General features: G+C 41.6%; 1 protein-coding gene across 1 annotated transcript in view; it reads left to right on the forward strand.

Annotated features, from left to right (window-relative positions):
- Positions 1-21,184, forward strand: part of GPR149 (G protein-coupled receptor 149) — a 43,373-nt gene extending 22,189 nt beyond the window's left edge. Inside the window, exon 4 of the mRNA XM_038416322.2 lies at positions 17,595-21,184. Within this exon, the coding sequence (XP_038272250.1) occupies positions 17,595-18,167 (573 nt within the window). The 3' untranslated portion in view covers positions 18,168-21,184. The remainder of the gene's footprint in view (positions 1-17,594) is intronic.

A 21,184-nucleotide genomic window follows, 5' to 3' on the forward strand; every position in this document is an offset into this window, starting at 1 on the left:
ACCCCTCAGGGGCTTCTCAGTGTTGCTACTGCCAGTGCAGTTCAAATGGTGGGCACCCCAGTGTAGCTTGCACATCAGTGTCATAACCGCCATGTCCTAACTCTGCTCTGAATAGGCTTAAATGACATAGTCATTAAATCACCAACGGCCACCGGCAGCTTTTTTACAGGAAAATTCCCTCCATTGATAGAATCCATCGATGGAATTGCACTAGTGGTAGTAACAATGAGAAATTTGAGGGGGCTGGGAAGCTGAGTGTAGCCAAGGCTCTAGAGAAACTCTATCTAGGTCAGGGCTCGGTCACATTGACACAATAGTGTGAGGAAGCCTGTCTTGCATTGTGGCTGCTTATTCTGTAGTTCTTTGGTGAATAAGTAAGTGTTCAGAGCTGACACTCAAGAAGCATCTTTTTATGAATACTAAACTCCCACAAAAAAAGCACAGAAAAGCATAAAAATACCAAGCTATCGTCAAAATCAAGATAGGCATTTCATCCATCCACATCTGTATCTGAAGAACTATATTTGTATACATGAGAGCGAATCCTGCTCCAAGCTACTACTGATGTCAGACAGCCTGTTCTGAGTAAACAGACACTACCATGAACAAGACTAATATCACTCTGATGAAATGACCTAGGCTCCTTCTACGCTATGAGTATTTCTAAACTTCGAGGGGGGGGTGATTCCCAGCTCAAGGAGACATACTCAGGCTAGTTCTCATCTAGCTAGCACACTAAAAAATGGAGGATAGCTGTGGCAACAGGAGCACTGGGAGGGGCTAGCCGCTCCAAGTACTTAACTGTGATCTCAGATAGGTACACACTCAGAGCAGCCACACACTAATGATTTTACACACTCTTTATCGAGGTGTGATAAATGGTTTATTATATGATTTACCATAAATATCTAACAGCATTATGAAAGCAGATGCCCAAAAGAAGTGAAAAATGATCAAATTCTCATTTGCTCACCTGAAAAAAATTATGCACGCAGATCGAAATGAGCAGTCCTGTATTCCCCATTATTTTCCACTGTAACTGTAGCATGTAAAATGGGTGTTCAGAGTGAAAGTAAATGTCTGTCAAAAACCATACCTAACACCAAGTGCTGCTGGGTGAGTCTGTTTCTTTACTCAGTGGATTCGGTACTGATGTTCATGCACACAATTTTGCACCCTGAACCATCAGGTATTCATCCAGCAGAAGACCTATTTAAATGTAATCTATGTGAGCTACAAAGATCCTTTTTAGTAGCACCATATTGATTGTTTTAATGTTAGCATAAGCAGTGTGTAGTGATAGACCATCTTGTATTCTGCAGGACATCAGCAATTATAAAATGTAAAGAAACTGTGACCCATGATGAATGGCTCTCGTAAAATTTCACAGCAGGAAAAAAAACATGTAATCATTTGAATAATATGAAGATGGTCAAGTAATGGAATCTTGCTTAGTTGAAGAGAATGAAAGAAAACTTTTTGAATGGTGTTTCTTTATCTTCAGTTAAAACTGTATACAAAATATATCTAAATATAAGACTGAATAAACATGGTCTTGTATTTTATATAAATCTTTAATTAAAATGTAGACCTGTAGAATGCTGTTGATGAATTGCAGGAGTCATCTGAAAATATTAGGCCCGATTCACTAATATCTATTTAGCACATAGCTGCTCTAGACCTGGTTTAACTAGACCCTGGAGAACTCCCTATGTATACGGAGATCCAGTTGTGCAGCATCTGTGCTGTGCTTCCACATGGTTGGTGGTTTAGGGTGGTTCCTGAGCTTGACTGTTCCCTGGGTGCTGTAGTAGCTGTTGGCAGCTGGTGTACATTACAGCAGTGGCGCTCAACCTTTCCAGACTACTGTACCCCTTTCAGGAGTCTGATTTGTGTTCTGTACCCGTTTCCCCTCACTTAAAAACTACTTGCTTATAAAATCAGACATAAAAATACAAAAGTGTCACAGCACATTACTGAACAATTGCTGTTTTTCTCATTTTTACCATATAATTATAAAATAAATCAATTTGAATATACATATTGTACTTACATTTCAGTGTACAGCATATAGAGCAGTATAAAAAAGTCCTTGTCTGTATGAAATTTTAGTTTGTACTGACTCCACTAGAGTGTTTTATAAACTTTGTAAAACAAGGCAAATATCTAAATATCTAATCTTGATGGACCCCCTGGGAAGACCTTTGCGTACCCCCAGGTGTACACATACCCATTGTTGAGAACCACTGCATTACAGTACCCTTTGTCTTATTCTGGTTTCTACTAGGGACCAGGCTGGAAGCCAGATAATGTCAGGGTTAGGAGAGACACAAAGGCTCTGAGATGCATTTTGCACTTCCCAGCTATGCTTCCCCAATGCAGGGCATGGCTAAATACCGCCACGTAGCACTATCTAATTACTGACTATTAAGGAGTACTAGCTGCTGAGCTCATTCCCTTCTCTTGGAGACAACAGACTACTAAAAGCACAGATGCCAACTTATATTTGTATAGCTCTTATTTTGAAAAAAGAAAAGGAGTACTTGTGGCACCTTCGAGACTAACAAATGTATTTGAGCATAAGCTTTCATGAGCTACAGCTCACTTCATCGGATGCATTCAGCGGAATTTTCTGATGAAGTGAGCTGTAGCTCACGAAAGCTTATGCTCAAATAAATTTGTTAGTCTCTAAGGTGCCACAAGTACTCCTTTTCTTTTTGCGAATACAGACTAACATGGCTGCTACTCTGAAACCTGTCTTATTTTGAACAGTGTCTGTTGCTCCTTTTTATATGAATTTGCTCCAACTACAGATCTGGACAGATTTCCATTGTCCCACCCAATTACTGGTTTCCAAGTCACTTGGGGTGACCTCATCTCTTCTTTAACTACCAGCCTCTAAATTTACTGCAGTCAGCCTTCCAAAGGCCAAATTACTGCAGTAATAAATGTTACTGCAGTTAATTTTTATTTTAGGGGATATGAAGACAGTCTATTTTAAAGTAAACAGAAAAAACATTGTCCATGTAAAGCAACAATGAAGACGTCAGTGGAAACATTCTAAAAATATAGTTCAGCTATAGTCTGCATTCCATTAAAGTTATTAGGCGCACAAACCCCTTAGAGGTTTACTCAGTTTTATTTTGCCATTAGGGGAAGCAGACAGGGCACTGGCCTAGGAGATCAGGGTTCTATTCCTGGCTTTGCTGCTGGGTGACCTTGGGAGTGTTGCTTCGCCTTTGTGTGCCTCCGTTTTTCCATCTGTAAAATGGGGATAAGACTGACCTCCTTTATAAAGTATTTTGATAGCTAGGAATGAAAAACACTACATAGCTTATATTATTAAGGAGTAGACTCTTTGGGTTTTGCTATGGACTTCAATGGGGCAAGAATTTCACCCTCTGTATTTAAGTTTATAACTAGCTTTTTGTTGCAAACCTATTTTTAACCCTCTGACAGGGTATAGTACCCATCTAGGTCCCAAGCGGGGCAAGTGTGACAGGGTCAGAAAGTCCTGGAGCTCCAGACCGGCAAAGCAAGGGTTAACCAGCAGACCTAGGAGGGATACAAGGAGGGACAAGTCAACAACAGCTGTTGAAAGTGAGGAAGCAATTTGTGACAACAGGCCAAGCCAAGCTCTACTTCTCACAAGGTTACTGCTTCTAGGGACTTGTCTACATAGGGTTACTCAGAAAATTAATCCAAATAAATTAAGGGTGTGAATTTAAAATGGATTACTTAAATTGCATTAAGTGTCTGTGTGGTTGTTCTTATTCAGAATTAAAGTGGCATTAAATTCAATTAATCCTAATTTACTTCCACAGTTAAAAGATTTTTAGTTTGATGTAGCATGCCTCAGATATTTTCTTGAAGGAGGAGAAGGAACACCAAAGAAGTGTTCCTAACAAGTGTGCTTCCAGTATGGCTTTATTTTTTGTTTTGAGGAATAAGGGAGCTCTACAAAGCTGTTTTCTAACATTTTGCTATTCACAAATTACTTAATGCTGGTCATAGGTGAAAATCTCCCTATGTTATTTTGACTGCGGCTGTCTGCAGGCTAGCTACAAACTTTACTCTGTTCATGTGGCTTTGAAGAGGGAAAGGAAGAGGTCTAGGGGGAAACAAACCCCAGGGGCTATTTAGATATGAAACTAGGATGTCAAAGAACAGGGTAGATCACAAGAAAAGGCTCATATGTGGCCTTATCGAGAGGAGAATGTTGGTTTGTAATGTGATAAAGTATTGATGAGAAACTATTCTAACTTAGCTGATGTCAGTGCAGTTACTGTAGATTTGCATTTGTGTAACTGAGATCTTAGTCTAGTTCTATATGAACTACTGATGAAGCCACTCCTAAAGAGTCCCTGTTCAGTATCATCCGGGTCTCATTGCATGATTCTCCAATCTGAAACAGGTATTCACAGCCAGTGTTTATAGTTATGTGAATAAATATTTATGGCAGCCAGGCTTATCCCCTCCTATTGTGCGTAGATGTGCAAAGGTCCTCAGAATGAGGATGATAAATACAGACCATAGATACACAGTACATAATGAGGATAAAACAATTTTATTCTTAATCCTGAATAATTTTTGCCTTTAATATTTTTAATGTCTTCTATTTTTAAAGAAATTGCAGTTTCTAGCCCTTATGGTTGTAGAGAAAAAACTTGAAAACATGAACCTAAAGGCTCCAAAACCAGAAGGAAAATTAAAAAGAATCCAGAATGTATTTTTCTTAATCTCCAATTCTTATGCAAACATTGTGATTGGGGGAAGGGCATAATTCATGATTTTTTGAATGCTTGGGGCTGGCAATATAGCTGCAGTCATTTTTGTCTCACTAATTCACTCTGTCGGAAATTACTTGAACCATCGTTCAACCTCCATTTTGTTGCATAGCACTTTTTCTCTGCTTTTAGCACAAGGCTAACACAAATATTATCTGGCGGAAGACACGCTTGGAGCAGATTTGACTTTATTCTCTGGATAGAGTGTATTTATAATCAATAAGGACATTCAAAGAACAGAGCTGGATTTTTTCCTTTGCCACTATGTAGTTCCTGCTAACAAATCTTTCCTAAAATGAAAAGGAGTACTTGTGGCACCTTAGAGACTAACAAATTTATTGGAGCATAAGCTTTCGTGAGCTTCAGCTCACTTCATCGGATGCAACTAAAATTCCTAAAATGCTTCTTAGTAGGAGTTAAGCATGTGCTTAAATGACTGCACCAGAGTGCAAGGCAGTGGAGACTCATACCCGCTGAGTTCAAGTTCCACATGTGTGAATAGAATAAGGTCAGTTGTGTTCCTTACAAAATGTCAAATATGCATAGAAAAGTTTCCCTGGTGAAATTGAGGTATATTAATAAATCATCCTCAAACAACACTTTTTGCCTCATTTTCTAGGCTCCCTCTAGCGAAATAAATACTTCATCTCTTCCCAACCCACACTTCTAACCAAAAGTATTTTGCACATAAGCATAATTCCCACAGGAAGCAGAATACATAATTGATTATAGTGAGATCTAGCTGAGGAGCACAACATTAATGGCCTCACTATGAGGGCCCAAGGTGCTCAGCAACACTTATTTAAATCAATGGGAGTTAAAGGCATATGGTACCTTTTTAGGTGGTGTCTGACACTTTGCAGGAGCAAGGCCTATTTCAGCAGTTGTTACGACTTCCCTTAACTATGTACTTGCAAGTTAAAATCACTTTTTATTACTCTTTCATCAGTACCTAACCAACATTTCTTGCAAAAGTGGATCGAGTAGTAGTTTTTTGCCAGTTTGCAAAGGGAAATACAGCAGAAGACTCTAAAACGTTTTTTTCTTCACAGTACACCTTTATTATGGGTCAGATCCATCAGTTTCTACTCAGGCAACATTTCTGGTGAGTTTGGGCTGCAGAGTGACTAGGCTCCATAAATAGAGCTTTGTTATAACAAGAATTGCAGTTTACATGTCCGGATGCATTCAAACAATGTGAGACTCTGGGATTTATATTGCAGCCCTTTCTCTTGTGAGTAGTTCTATTGATTTCAGTCAAGTTACTCATGAGTCAGGCAGCAGAACTTGCCATTTTACTTTAGCTTCACTGGAAACAAGCTATACGCTGCACACAGCCAGCATTCTTTCTATCTTGGCTTCCTTTGGATATGAAATCTTATGGATAAGACACGGCCCTGGACTCTTTCCTGCACTGTGATCGGCTCTTCACAGGAGCAAGAGGAAGCCATCAGAGAGCGAGCTATGCCTCCGTGTTTCTTATGGTGAATCTGAACCAGTCCTAGACTATTGGTGGTAGAGAAGCTCTAACTTACACCAACAGCTTGGCCATGTTCCTGTTGACTGTATTGGTAGACCACAGCTGCCCCCCTTGTTCATTCCCTCTGCCATGGCTCCTTGGCCAGGTGGGCGTAGGAGCTGGCTATGCCTCTCACCAGCTGAGAGCTCTACAACATGGGGGAATTCTCAGCTGGTGAGCTAGGCTCAGATTCTGCCTGAGCAGCACAAAGTAGCCAGAAAAGGAGGGAGAATCTAACTCACTCTGTATGTATGAGTGAGGGGAGGTCATACCTGCCTCACACAGGGAGGAGTATTTTCTATTCTCCACAATCATAATAGGCTACAGTGTGTGACTTACATTAACAAAAAAGGATTTGCTGCAGGGATTCTGCAGAGATTACTTTGCTCGGAATGACTTCCATTGAGGTATGAATGATATATGTGAGGTATGAATACATCTGTTATTTATTCCACTGTAACTTTTCATTTCTTCATGTTAAAAAATGAATGTACTGGTATATGTAGTCCTCCAGTGAAAACAATGTCCTAGATTCTAACAGACAGGATTGCCTTCAGCTATTCCAGACAGGAATTCATACAGATGAAGAGCCCTTTGGTAAGACATGATGGAAATACACACTGTTCACACAGTAAAAATAGAAAACAAAAGGCTTGATTCTGCATACACAGTGTGTGCAAGGAACTCTTAGGAAGTTAGTGTGACTTGTGCACATGGAATTGGGCCCCAAATCTTTATTTTTTACTAAATCGTATGTTTCTGGCATGGCATCACAGATGCAGAAATAACATGTTTAAACATCTTTAAAAATATTAACAATTTTTTTTTCAGATCGAAGCACTTACATTTTAGTGGAAAACAAACTTGACTGTTCTCAGGTGCACTGTACATACTGCTAGTCAAATTGTTCTTTGTGAAGCAAGGGCCAGATCCTAGGCCCCTTTCTACAGCTCTCGGGAGACACTACGCTGTATGTATCTGATCCTTAAAGACCTGAGCATCCTTTGTTCCCATCAGTGACAGTGGGAGTTGAAGGTGATGAGAAGCTCTTGAAAGAGCTACTCATTACCATACAGGGACTAGCTCTTCTGAAATTAATTCAAGTGTCCATTTGGCCTGAAGAGTTACAATAAAAAAAGACTGGTAGTGGCAGCATTTTGTTAAGAACACATGCAGATCAGGCTGCTGTGCCTGCCTCCATGAAACTATAACAACTCATCGTAGAACCAACACAATGTTAGACTTAAAGAATTTGGAAGCAATATTCTAAATCTTACTCTAGCAGATTATGCTACTTTAGTATGTGAATCTAATATGCTGCTAGACTGCCCGTATATCATGGATACTGAAAAGCATTTTCACTAGAAAGAGAGAACTTTTTTTATTTCTAATAGCTGTTCACCCCTATGCAAATGCATAATTCCCTGATGCATTCAAATGGATGATGCATTAAGTCAAGACATCTTCAAAATTCTGGCTCTCTGAAGTTGATCAAGAGAATCAGACTATCAGTAGGTTTCCTATTCTTTAGTTAAAGAACCTTTATAATTATGCTTTTAAAAGAGGAGCTGTAGTATATACTGTGTGGGAGGAGTCTGAATTTTACATTTATTTTAGAAATCATACTCTTTTTGTTGTTGTTGTTTTTTAAGTGTACCATTGTAATATAAGGCGCAGGGAGGGAGGAATGTTGAAAGCGACGAAGGGATGGAGTCTTCCTCCAAAAACATTTGGGGCTTGTGAAGAGTGCCCTTGTAAATTATTCAAAAAGAGATTAGATGATTGCTTTCAAATTTAATTGTATTAAGAATGAATCCTATCCCTGCTACATCTTCAGATACCATTGTTTCACTCAGATAACATTGAGGGTGGTAAATGAATCTGACTAGAATAAATGGGAGTCCATCACTGAATTACTCAGACAGCTTCCTGCTCTTAATGTTTTTAAATTCAAATTGCATTCAAAGATTTATAATTAAAACATAAAATCAGGTTTACAAAGATACAGAAGACAAAATTCTGTCTCATGGAATGTACCAGAATCAGGCTTGTTTTGGACAGAAGTCATACTCCAAATGCTGTACTTAATATTGGATTAGTTAGACATGCTGAAGTAGAAATAGTAGACCCACAATGGACATCTTTAGATAAATAAAAAGAACAACCAGCTCTGATGTAGACAAACAATGACAAGACACACTATTTATTGTTATATCCTTGTAGGCAAACAATACCTTATTTTATAAAGATAATCAAGCTTAATAGAATCCAAGGTCATACTTTGCTCTTATTCATATCAGTTTACATCCAAAGTAACTCCACAGAAGTCAATGGAGTTACTCCAGGTTTACATGGGTGTAGAAAAGACCTGTATCTGTCTGCTCTCTTGCAGAACAAAGAAAGTTCTTCCTGTTCCAAGTCCATTCTCCCTTATATTAAATATGATATGTCAGATACAATTTCTACTTAGGCTATTTCATTCATGCATGAGATTTGCAACACAAGCAAACCAGCCTAGGTAAGAGATGTGAATCCACAATAGACTTTAACCTTTGGCTCACATTGTTCAGTGCATTTTCAGTTACAAACTCTACATGAAGGAATGTCAAATCTTGTTTGCATTACTGAGATCTAAATAGAGGACTAATGGCCTTGTGCTAACTCAGTAGGTTAATAGGGTACTAGATTCCGCAAGTGTTCAAAGAAGGTCAGATGCTTAGAGGGTTTTCATCTCTGGCTAGCCAGGAGGCTGCAACCACTGCTTCATGTTTTCCTTCATGGCCCTGTCACTTCCAGGCAAGACTCCAGTAATACATTCTAATTAGAGCTACACTTGCTGACCAAGTTTCACTAGCGTAGAGTGCAGAAGCACTACTTTTTAATGTGGTAGGCCAGTATGAACATGGAATATCAATACTCAAATCTCTGTCCTGGCTCTCACTTCATCTCCTAGTGCAATAACAGCTATTGCTTTTATATGTATATTATAGAGAGGGAGACAGAGCCCAGAATGCTCTGGGATGCAGTTAGTAACCAGAGCTGGCTGAGAATTTTTTTCTGTTTTGTTGAAAAAAAAATTACAATTTGTCAAAACTGAAACTTCATGAGAAAGGATCAGTTCTGAAAAAATTGGGAAAAATATTTTGAAACTAACAACACATCCCACTTCAACATTTCAAAATAAATTCTGGATTTTGGTTCACAATGGCTTTTCATTTTGAAATGTGAGTGAATTATAGAGATTTTTTTAAAGTCAACATCAAAATTAAACATTTCAAAATAATCAAAATGAAATATTTTCAATTGATCCAAATCCAATTTATTTTACAGTTTTTTTCACTTCACAACATTTTTTGAGATTTCAATATTTCATCCCAATTTGGGAAAGGGAAAAAAGTTTGAAATCTCAAAAATGTTCCTGGTATGGGAGAGCCATTTTCTCCCCAACTCTATTAGTGAACACCAGGGGACAATATAAGGCCTATTAACTTTATTTAGTACTAGGTTGATTTGGAGTTTTGTAATAATATTTTGCATTTTTTAACATGTTTGCTTAAATAACATTTGCTCTGTTAAAGCATGCAGGGGATAGATTACTGGCCATTTAAGTGGCAGTTTGTGAGTTTATGCTTTAAATTCTGTGTCTGCTACAGCTGTAATGGCTATAAAGATTAATAATATTTATTGGCCATTAATACACAGGTAAATTATGATGTAACTATTGAAATTATATAGTTCATTGAACACTGGGAAAAACATAAATTTGACATGAACAGTTGGCTACTTAAGATGGATGTTGATCTCTTACTCAAAAATAAACTATGCAGAAAGACCAGCGAGAACTATGGCAGTGGCAATTACTCATTCTGTTCAAGAAAGAATTCACTCTGAAAGCCTCGGATTTACTCTGTCTTTTAGACATCCAATTTTACAAATTAGTAATATCTTAAACAAGACTCTAACCTTACACTTAATAGGTGCTAGCATGTTCCGTCCTTATTGATCTTGTTTTTTCATATACTCCAGATGTCCTTCACAACCTAAGTGTGTTTTTTAGAAAGTACTCCAGACTCTGAACCAGATTAGCTGCCAGAAATGCAGACACTAATAGACCCTTGAACAGAGAACTTCAAATGGTGCGGACTAAGAGCCTGCACAGCACAAAGAAAGTAGCTAGAGCCAGGGCTGAGAATTGAGTCCTAGGTCTTATCAGTTATTTGGAAATTAATTTCTGAACTACTTCACTCTCTGTCCTACTATCCTCCACTGCTGCAAGGCACACCATTCCTGCCCTCCATATGAATTCAGTTTTACACTGTGAATTGAATCTGGCTTTCACACACTTATAGACAGAACTAAAAGTTGGACCCAGACACAGAACATCAGCTGCCTCTGTTACTTAATGTAAACTGGAGGAATTCTTGACAAATTCTTTCTCTGACAAATCTATAAAGAAGGCAAATATTATTTTTATTTTCTTCCAGCAGGGCAGGCCAATTTTTGGCAGGGCAAATCAACTTCTTTTCAGGCTAGTTGCTTTGTCCAAGCACCAGAGTAGGCCTGAGTCTAATAAAATTCTCTTGCACAATAGGATCCCATTTTTCTTTGCAAGTGCAGCCTTTTCATATCTGTGTTAAGGATTCATACAACTTGATTATCAGCATGGCAGCCCTGTAAAACTCCTGACTCATTTTACCAGGTTCCATCACAAAATCTTTTCTTTAATAACCAGCAAATAATTGCCTTCCTTGCCCTCTCAAGAGCAAATTTACCTTTCATGTAAATGGGCTAAGCTGCTTTGATACTAAAGATTTGCTCAGCTTGACTGTGAAAGAAGATGAAAATCAAGGCCAGTCAAAATGGAGGAACCCTCTTTCAGTTCCTAAGTAATCCCAATACACATCCCTGCTTCCAGTTATTTTACCTGGTTCCCTTGTAGTAGTTAGCCATTGGACAGAATATGGCCCCTCTACTAGCATTACCTAAGAGAGTGTCCCTTTGACTCAAGCAGTGAAGGCCTGTGGTTTTTGGAACTGAGGAACTAGGGTTCTATTCTGAGCTCTTCACAGTGTAGGATTTATCCAATATTCATGTCTGCCAGCTGTACGTGGCTTCATCACAACAGTAGCACAAATCAGAGAGAAATTCTGCTGACCTTGGAGCCTTTCTATCCAGTCCCTTTTTAAAGCCCTCCCTTGGGAAGGGTTAGAGGGCTAGTAGGTGCTGCCCCTACTCTGCCTGCCTTATAAACTTGTTCCATGCCTTGACAAATTTGCTGACATCGCTCTTTTTCTTTCCATTTCTTTCTATCCATTTGCTCCCTCCAGTCCTGGTTTTCTGTTTGTTTGCAGGTTTTTCCCTTCTTGTCATCCTTTTCTTTCTGTCTATTGCCAGCCCCCTTTTGGTTGATTCTTATCCTCTCCCTTCCTCCTCCGATTACTTCATTTCCCTCCTCATTCCCCAGTTTACCAGAAAGCTAAGACTACTGCATTGGAGCAGCAGAAGGGGAAGGGGTCCAGAGAAGAGAAACTGGGGCTGGCGGTTGCTTCTTGAACCTTCAGCCCTGTGTACAGCAGCTGCTCCTGTAGCCACCTATGTTGAACCATAACATGAGCAGGGAGGAAAGCTGGGTGACTCTCAAAGAGCTACCTGAGGCCTTACCTGCAGAGGGGGCAGACACTTAATGTCTATCTTCACTGCAACTGGAAGGTGTAATTTCCAGCACAAGTAGAAATACCTGCACTGGTTCTGACTGAGTTAGCATGCTAAAAATAGAAGGAGTGGCCATTGTGGTGAGAGGGACTAGCCACTCTTAGGGTATGTCTACACTACGAAATTAGGTCGAATTTATAGAAGTCGGTTTTGTAGAAAGCATTTTTATACAGTCGAGTGTGTGTGTGTGTCCACACAAATGCTCTAAGTGCATGTAGTCGGTGGACTGTGTCTACAGTACCGAGGCAACCATCGACTTCCGGAGCTTTGCACTGTGGGTCGCTATCCCACAGTTCCCGCAGTCTCCACCGCCCATTTGATTTCTGGATAGAAATCCCAGTGCCTGATGGGGCTAAAACATTGTCACGGGTGGTTCTGGGTACATATCGTCAGGCCCCCGTTCCCTCCCTCCCTCCGTAAAAGCAAGGGCAGACAATTGTTTTGTGCCTTTTTTCTTGAGTTACCTGTGCAGACACCATACCACGGCAAGCATGGAGACCGCTCAGCTAACCATCACCGTATGTTTCCTGGATGCTGGCAGACGTGGTACTGCATTGCTACACAGCAGCAGTTTATTGCCTTTTGGCAGCAGACAGTGCAGTGTGACTGGTAGCCGTCGTCAACGTAGTCCTGGGTGCTCTTTTAACCGGGCACCTGGGCAAACATGGAAGTGACTCAGCCAGGTCATTTCCCTTATTTTGTCTCATGGTGATTGAGTCCTACCGGCAATGCACTGTCTTTTAATCTGCAGCCAGCAAAAGATAATGGCCAGCAGTCATACTGCACCGTCTTCTGCCTGGCACCCTGGAGGTGATGATGGCTAGTGGTCGTACTGCACAGTCTGCTGCCAGCAAGATATATAAAGATAGATGAAGTGGCTCAAAACAAGAAATAGACGAGATTTGTTTTGTATTCATTTTCTCCTCCCTCCCTCTATGAAATCAGCGGCCTGCTAAACCCAGTTTTGAGTTCTATCCTTGAGGTTTTGAGTTCTATCATTGAGGCAGCCATTCAGTTTCTCACAAAGCCACCCCCTTTGTTGATTTTAATTCCCTGTAAGCCAACCCTGTAAGCCATGTTGTCAGTCGCCCCTCCCTCCATCAGGGCAACAGCAGACAATCGTTCTGCGCCTTTTTTCTGTGCAGACGCCATACCACGGCAAGCATGGAGCCTGCTCAGATCACTTTGGCAATTAGGAGCACATTAAACACCACACGCATTATCCAGCAGTATATGAGCACCAGAACCTGGCAAAGCGAAACCGGGTGAGTAGGCAACGTCAGCGCAGTTACGAGAGTGATGAGGACATGGACACAGACTTCTCTCAAAGCACGTGCCCTGGCAATGTGGGCATTATGGTGCTAATGGGGCAGGCTCATGCAGTGGAATGCCAATTCTGGGCCCAGGAAACAAGCACAGACTGGTGGGACCGCATAGTGTTGCAGGTCTGAGATGATTCCCAGTGGCTGCAAAACTTTCGCATGCGTAAGGGCACTTTCATGGAACTTTGTGACTTGCTTTCCCCTGCCCTGAGGCGCAAGAATACCAAGATGAGAGCAGCCCTCACAGTTGAGAAGTGAGTGGCAATAGCCCTGTAGAAGCTTGCAACGCCAGACAGCTACCGGTCAGTCGGGAATCAATTTGGAGTGGGCAAATCTACTGTGGGGGCTGCTGTGATGCAAGTAGCCAATGCAATCAAAGATCTGCTGATATCAAGGGTAGTGACCCTGGGATATGTGCAGGTCATAGTGGATGGCTTTGCTGCAATGGGATTCCCTAACTGTGGTGGGGCCATAGACGGAACCCATATCTGTATCTTGGCACTGGAGCACCAAGCCAGCGAGTACATAAACTGCAAGGGGTACTTTTCAATAGTGCTGCAAGCACTGGTGGATCACAAGGGACGTTTCACCAACATCAACGTGGGATGGCCGGGAAAGGTACATGACCCTCGCATCTTCAGGAACTCTGGTCTGTTTCAAAAGCTGCAGGAAGGTACTTTCTTCCCAGACCAGAAAATAACCATTGGGGATGTTGAAATGCCTATAGTTATCCTTGGGGACCCAGCCTACCCCTTAATGCCATGGCTCATGAAGCCATACATAGGCAGCCTGGAGAGCAGTCAGGAGCTGTTCAACTACAGGCTGAGCAAGTGCAGAATGGTGGTAGAATGTGCATGTGGACATTTAAAAGTGCGCTGGCGCAGTTTACTGACTCGATTAGACCTCAGCGAAACCAATATTCCCACTGTTATTACTGCTTGCTGTGCGCTCCACAATATCTGTGAGAGTAAGGGGGAGACATTTATGGTGGGGTGGGAGGTTGAGGCAAATCGCCTGGCTGCTGGTTACGCACAGCCAGACACCAGGGCAGTTAGAAGAGCACAGGAGGGTGCGGTGCGCATCAGAGAAGCTTTGAAAACCAGTTTCATGACTGGCCAGGCTATGGTGTGAAAGTTCGGTTGGTTTCTTCTCGATGAAACCCCCCGCCCCTTGGTTCACTCTACTTCCCTGTAAGCTAACCACCCTCCCCACCTCCCTTCGATCACCGCTTGCAGAGGCAATAATTCATGCATTCACATTCATGCATTCTTTATTAATTCATCACACAAATAGGAGGATAATTACCAAGGTAGCCCAGGACGGGTGGTGGAGGAGGGAAGGACAAGGCCACACAGCACTTTAAAAGTTTAAAACTTTAAAAGTTATTGAATGCCAGCCTTCTGTTACTTGGGCAATCCTCTGGGGTGAAGTGGCTGGGTGGCCGGAGGCCCCCCCACCGTGTTCTTGGGCATCTGGGTGAGGAGGCTATGGAACTTGGGGAGGAGGGCGGTTGGTTACACAGGGGCTGTAGCGGCGGTCTGTACTCCTGCTGCCTTTCCTGCAGCTCAACCATATGCTGGAGCGTATTAGTTTGATCCTCCAGCAGCCTCAGCATTGAATCCTGCCTCCTCTCATCACGCTGCCGCCACCTTTCAGCTTCAGCCCTCTCTTCAGCCCTCCACTATTTTAAAAGGTACACTCACCAGAGGTCCCTTCTCCACCTGGCGGGTCCGAGAGGCAGCCTTGGGTGAGTTCGGGGGGTACTGGCTCCAGGTCCGGGGTGAGAAACAGTTCCTGGCTGTTGGGAAAACCGGATTCTCCACTTGTTTGCGGTGAGCTATCTACAACCTCATCATCATCATCTTCCTCGTCCCCAAAACCTGCTTCCGTGTTGCCTCCATCTCTATTGAAGGAGTCAAACAACATGGCTGGGGTAGTGGTGGCTGAACCCCCTAAAATGGCATGCAGCTCATCATAGAAGCAGCATGTTTGGGACTCTGACCCGGAGCAGCCATTCGCCTCTCTGGTTTTCTGGTAGGCTTGCCTCAGCTCCTTAAGTTTCACGTGGCACTGCTTTGGGTCCCTGTTATGGCCTCTGTCCTTCATGCCCTGGGAGATTTTCACAAATGTTTTGGCATTTCAAAAACTGGAACGTAGTTCTGATAGCACGGATTCCTCTTCCCATACAGCGATCAGATCCCGTACCTCCCGTTCGGTCCATGCTGGAGCTCTTTTGCGATTCTGGGACTCCATCATGGTCACCTCTGCTGATGAGCTCTGCATGGTCACCTGCAGCTTGCCACACTGGCCAAACAGGAAATTGAAATTCAAAAGTTCGCGGGCCTTTTCCTGTCTACCTGGTCAGTGCATCTGAGTTGAGAGTGTTGTCCAGAGCGGTCACAATGGAGCACTCTGGGATAGCTCCCGGAGGCCAATACCGTCTAATTGCATCCACAGTACCCCAAATTCGACCCAGCAAAACCGATTTCAGCGCTAATCCCCTTGTTGGAGGTGGAGTAAGGAAATCGATTTTAAGAGCCCTTTAAGTCAAAAAAAGGGCTTCGTCATGTGGATGGGTGTAGGGTTAAATCGATTTAACGCTGCTAAATTCAACCTCAACCCCTCGTGTAGACCATGGCCTAGTACAGTCCCATCCAGGACACTAGGTACATACTCCTGGTGACTAGTTCCTCTCATTACTCACGCCACCAGGGTTATACTTCTGCTTTTAGGGTGCTAGTTCAATCAAAGCTGCTGCAGGTACATTTGCTTGGGCTGGAAATTATATCTTTCAGCTCCAATGTAGACATACCTAAGTGTGGGTATGGGGGTGTGGATTTGCGCTCTGCAGCTTTCCAGAGTCACAGTGATCTTCTCTGCCCTGCATCTCTCCTCTTAACTATTCTGGCACCTCCTCCCAGGGTGGCCCACTGCAAAATTGGCAAGTATTCATCTGCCTGAGACAGTCTGCCTTGGACAAAGCTCCTCCTGCCTTGGAATAAGGCTAATTAGAGATGCTGACCACTGCCCCTTTGGGGACACTCCAGGCGCAAACTGTAGCACATCTGCTGGAGAGCAGGAGGTAGAGAAGCCCTGCAGGCAGGGGCAAATCTCCAGTCCCTGTGTTCCAGGTAACTCAGTCATTTGTAGCTTTGCAAGGACTGCAGTTACTACTGTCACAGTTGCCAGCATGCCCAATACCAGGGATTGAACTGGAGACCTCCAGAGTTAAAAGACTGAGTCTTTGCACTTTGAGCTAAAGACCCAGGCTCTGAAGCAAGGAGCTGTAATCGATGATCCTTCTCTGTGGATGAGGCACAGAGGGGGACACAAAATATACAGACGAATCCCAGGAGGTTATGCTACTTCAGTCCATATAGAAGTGCTCAATTTCTTCTAGTCCGTTTCACACAGATTCTTTCAATGACTCTCCTTGTAATGCCTGTACCTTTACTAACATGTTTTTTGGGAGGAATGTAAACTTTGGAGAGACTTTTCTCTGTGTAAACTCAAATGCAAATGCTAAGAATTCCTAGCTGCAGCATTACACAGGGTACCTCAGGACTGCAATGGAGTTTATTTTCAAATGGTTTTAACATCATGACTATTCCTCTGTTGCAGGGGGGATTGCAACCCTTTAAAATCCTGTCTTGCTCTGGGAGCAGAACAGTGGTCGCTACTGTACAACCACATTGAAGCATGGTAGTTGCTAGCAGGGTTCTAACACAATTTATCTGTAACCAAGTTAGTTCTGTTATAAATCTGTGCTATAGAGTGCCAGTTGGCATAGTTTATCTAGCACCCTTCTGACCATTCCCTCTCCTTCCCCCTTGGCCCATACTGGCTTGGGAAACTGACAGAACCTCCCATTACCAACTGTGCTTTAAATATGTTCATAGCTAGCACAGTCCTGATCCCCATGTGGACCAGGCTTTGATGAAATTTCAATCCTATGGAAATCTTATAATTAAGATTTTGTGACCATGCATATAACTGAGTCAAGTCACTCTTATAATAATAATCTTGCCTTTTATATTAAAATGCATCATAAAGAGCCTTGCTCAGTTTAAAGCACCTATTGTTTTCACCCTTTAAAAAAATCATACTGTTGATTTAAATACCAGCTTCTAATGTTCATAGAGAAAATGTACAGTAGTGAAAGCAAACTAATAAACTAGGCATAATTGGCTTGTTTATAATGGATTTTGACTTCAGAAATGAACATTAAATAATGGCAATTCTGTTTCTTTCCAGCGCTCAGGTGGGGCGTTAGCTATTCCTTTATGTGCATTTCAAGGGACTGTATCTCTCCATGCACCCACGGGAAAAACTCTCTCTTTATCTACCTACGAGGTAAGCACTGAAGGGCAAAAAATAACACCCACATCAAAGAAAATTGAAGTATATCGATCCAAGAGTGTTGGTCATGAGCCAAACCCTGAGGATTCTCCTACTACATTTGCAGACACAAATGTTAAAATTCATTTAGAAGTTCTTGAAATTTGTGACAATGAAGAGGCCATGGATACTGTATCAATCATCAGTAATATCAGCCAGTCCTCTACCCAGGTCAGATCCCCGTCCTTGCGTTATTCACGGAAAGAAAACAGGTTTGTTTCATGTGATTTAGGAGAAACTGCTTCCTACTCTCTCTTTATACCATCAAACAATCCTGACAGCGATATTAACATATCAATTCCAGATACCGTTGAAGCTCATAGGCGGAATAGTAAAAAGCAGCATATGGAGAGAGATGGTTATCAGGAAGAAATACAATTGCTAAATAAAGCATACAGAAAAAGGGAAGAAGATGGCAACAGCAATTAAAAGACACTTAGAGTAGTAAATCTGATTTGACTGACACTCCTCCTCTGATTCAATTGATCTATCAAACACAATGACTTTTCTCTTCTGTAACATGTAATTTTATTTTGTTTGGCTATACCAATGGTTCCCAACCTGCGACCAATGGGCTGCTTGCAGCCCAATCAACACACAGCTGTGGCTCATGTGACATCCTCAGGGCCATACAGATACATTGTATGGATGAGGCCCAAATAACAGAGAGCTGCATACATGTCCCACAATGGTAAATAGGTTGAGAACCATTGGACTATACCAATAAGTAGGTTTTTTAAAATGTATGGATGGGAAAACATCAAATAGTTAATTGCTTTTATAATATTGATTAGAGAATTGCAACACTGGTGGTGGTTGTGTTTTAGCTTTTGTTTTTTGTTACTATAATTTCTAAAACCTTTTCTGAATAGAAGCTTAGAAGCTGCTATGGTTGCTTGTTAGCACTGGGCATTCTACCCATGGAAACCTGGGAAAACTGAATGATCAAACCATACCCATCCAAGGAAAGATTCTTAACATTTTTTTGTCCTTCTGTCACAATTCTGCTATGATTGATGTCTTGTGACTGAAGTATTTATCAGAAAACAGTAGCTAAAGTCAAAAGCTGAATATGGGATTTGGTTAAATACAGGATTAAAAGAGGCCTAAGTGCTTTAAGTTTCCACTGTTATGTACACAATTCTGATGTACCACATAAGTAACTAACCATTATAATATCAACTTTTGAATCTGGGTAGCTGAAATGTAAGCATGCACATTCTGTAAATATGGTAACATGTATTTCAACAAGGTTCTAATTGCTCAGCATTCCTGTGTACACATGTATCAATGTTCAGTTTACTTATCCCATGGAATCTAAGGAACCCGCTTCCTGCCTCCATCTTCTCTTCCCATGTAAGAAAAAGAAGCTTTCCAATCTTACAGGGTGTCCATACTTGATCCAAACAAGGGTCATGTTGGCAACATGCCAGGAGCCACCCCATCATGCTTAATTTGCATAAAATGCAGCTGCCTTCATCTTTAAAGGTTATCAAGCCAGAGTCATCCCCATGCAAGTGCTAGCATAGAAAGTGTAGGTGATGTGCACTCTACCTCTTCAGAGGCTGTCAGGGATGGTGCAGCCCATGGCACAACCCTGAGAGTTGCCCTAACTTGCACCTTTGTTGTGATAGTCCCTACATGTCATTGCAGGTCACAGTATGGCTGAGGTGAAGGTCTGTCCCAGCCACGCATCCTCCTTCAAGAGGTCTGTTATCTCTCCCTCTACAGCCCCCAGTGCTACCAGAGGGAGGAGCCTGCTGCAGAGCTGGTAGAGCCAGATGGGAGGGGTTACACTTGTTCTTTGACCCCTATGTATCAGTCTAGCAAATGGACTGTAGCAAAATGATGCATCAAGCCCTTTTCTTCCATCTGTCAGGCATTTCAGTTAAATAGGGATGAACAAAATTAAGAGTTTTAACAAAAATCACATTCCCTCTCAATCACCTTTCATTTTCATGGTATATGTGATGCCCTAATACCTTGCAGAGCTATAATGATCCCAAATTTTCCAGGAGAGAAGTCTAGAAAAGGTCTGAATTTCTAAGGGATGGGGGGAAATAAGCAGAAACCCTTTCAGACCTTCTTTAGAGACCACAAAGAAGCAAAACAAAACATGAACTGACTTTATTTTTCTTTGCAGTTAACCCTCACTACTGAGGTGTGAGCACAAATTACCTGATTCCCCTCTCAATTACACCAGTGTAAATTAGAAATAATTCCATTGAAATCACTGGGTTTACACTGTAAATCTGAGGAGAATGAGGCTCAAAGACTGGAGGTTGCTAAGATGGAGATGGATCACGCTGTGCTATGAGTCTTGGTTTAATGTGCTACCCTTCTACACTGAAATTGAGGGTGGTAACACTATAGCTGCTTCTTCATTTCAGATTTTACTAGAAACTATATTGTTAAGAAAAATCCATTCTAAGATCTATTCCATAAAAAATATTTAACTATATTTTTTCTACAAATTGTAAATAGGCACCCTGCTATTTCTGAAATGACTGCTTTCTGCTGTCTTGTACAGAAAGCAAGTAGAAGGCAGTGTAGGAGCACAGCTTGATCTGATAAGCCTTTCTCAGTTGAATTCCAGTCTAAAGCACCAGATCAAAGAACTGTAAACATCTTGCTAGATACAAGTCTTGGGGCCCAACAAGACTTGGCATTCTTTAAAACTGGAATGCTTGGCTTAAAAATGAGATGGCAACTTTTCTCACAGCCTTATTCAGTGCAGGAAAAAAATCCCAACTAAGTTTAAGCAAGTGCTTTCCTCAGAGCAGCAATGTATTAATCTATGGGCCACATTACCCCAAGCCCAGGACAACAGGAAACGAAGGGTGAAATCCAGTAGCCGAGATTGTAAAGCAATACACAGATGAAGTTCTCTTAACGTGGCTCCACTTTCCTTTTGCTTTGACTTGTTGGTATGTTTTGCTCTTGCCCACTGGATGCCATCTGATTACTTGAACATGTGTCCAATGTGTTCCTGGATATATTTTAAAGTTTTATTTATTTTCTAAATTCAGCACCTATATCCTAGGTAGTATCCTGATTGGGGCAACATACCCATAGGGAGAGTGGGCTAGAGGGGCAACATTTTCCCTACAGGACATCAAAAAGGGTTAATCCATCATTACCTTGGAGTCTTCTTTGTTGATTGGTTCTTTTTACCACCTCCTCCACCCCACCCCAAGAGAGATTAGTATTGTGTATAGGAAAAATATGAACTGATGGTGTGTTAACATCTGATTGTATTTAGGAGGGATTCAAATGCAATCTAGATGCAGCCCTCAACTTGACCTAACTGTAAAGTACTGTCTTACTGGTCTATAATAAATACATTTTCTTTAATAACGATTCTGTAAATAATTTGGTAATGTATTAAACATCTATGTTGTGTTTTGTTTTTAAATGGTTGCTACAATTAAACATTTGAAACAGTG

Source organism: Dermochelys coriacea, chromosome 9, assembly GCF_009764565.3.
Source record: "Dermochelys coriacea isolate rDerCor1 chromosome 9, rDerCor1.pri.v4, whole genome shotgun sequence".
In the NCBI taxonomy this organism is placed as follows: Eukaryota; Metazoa; Chordata; order Testudines; family Dermochelyidae; genus Dermochelys; species Dermochelys coriacea.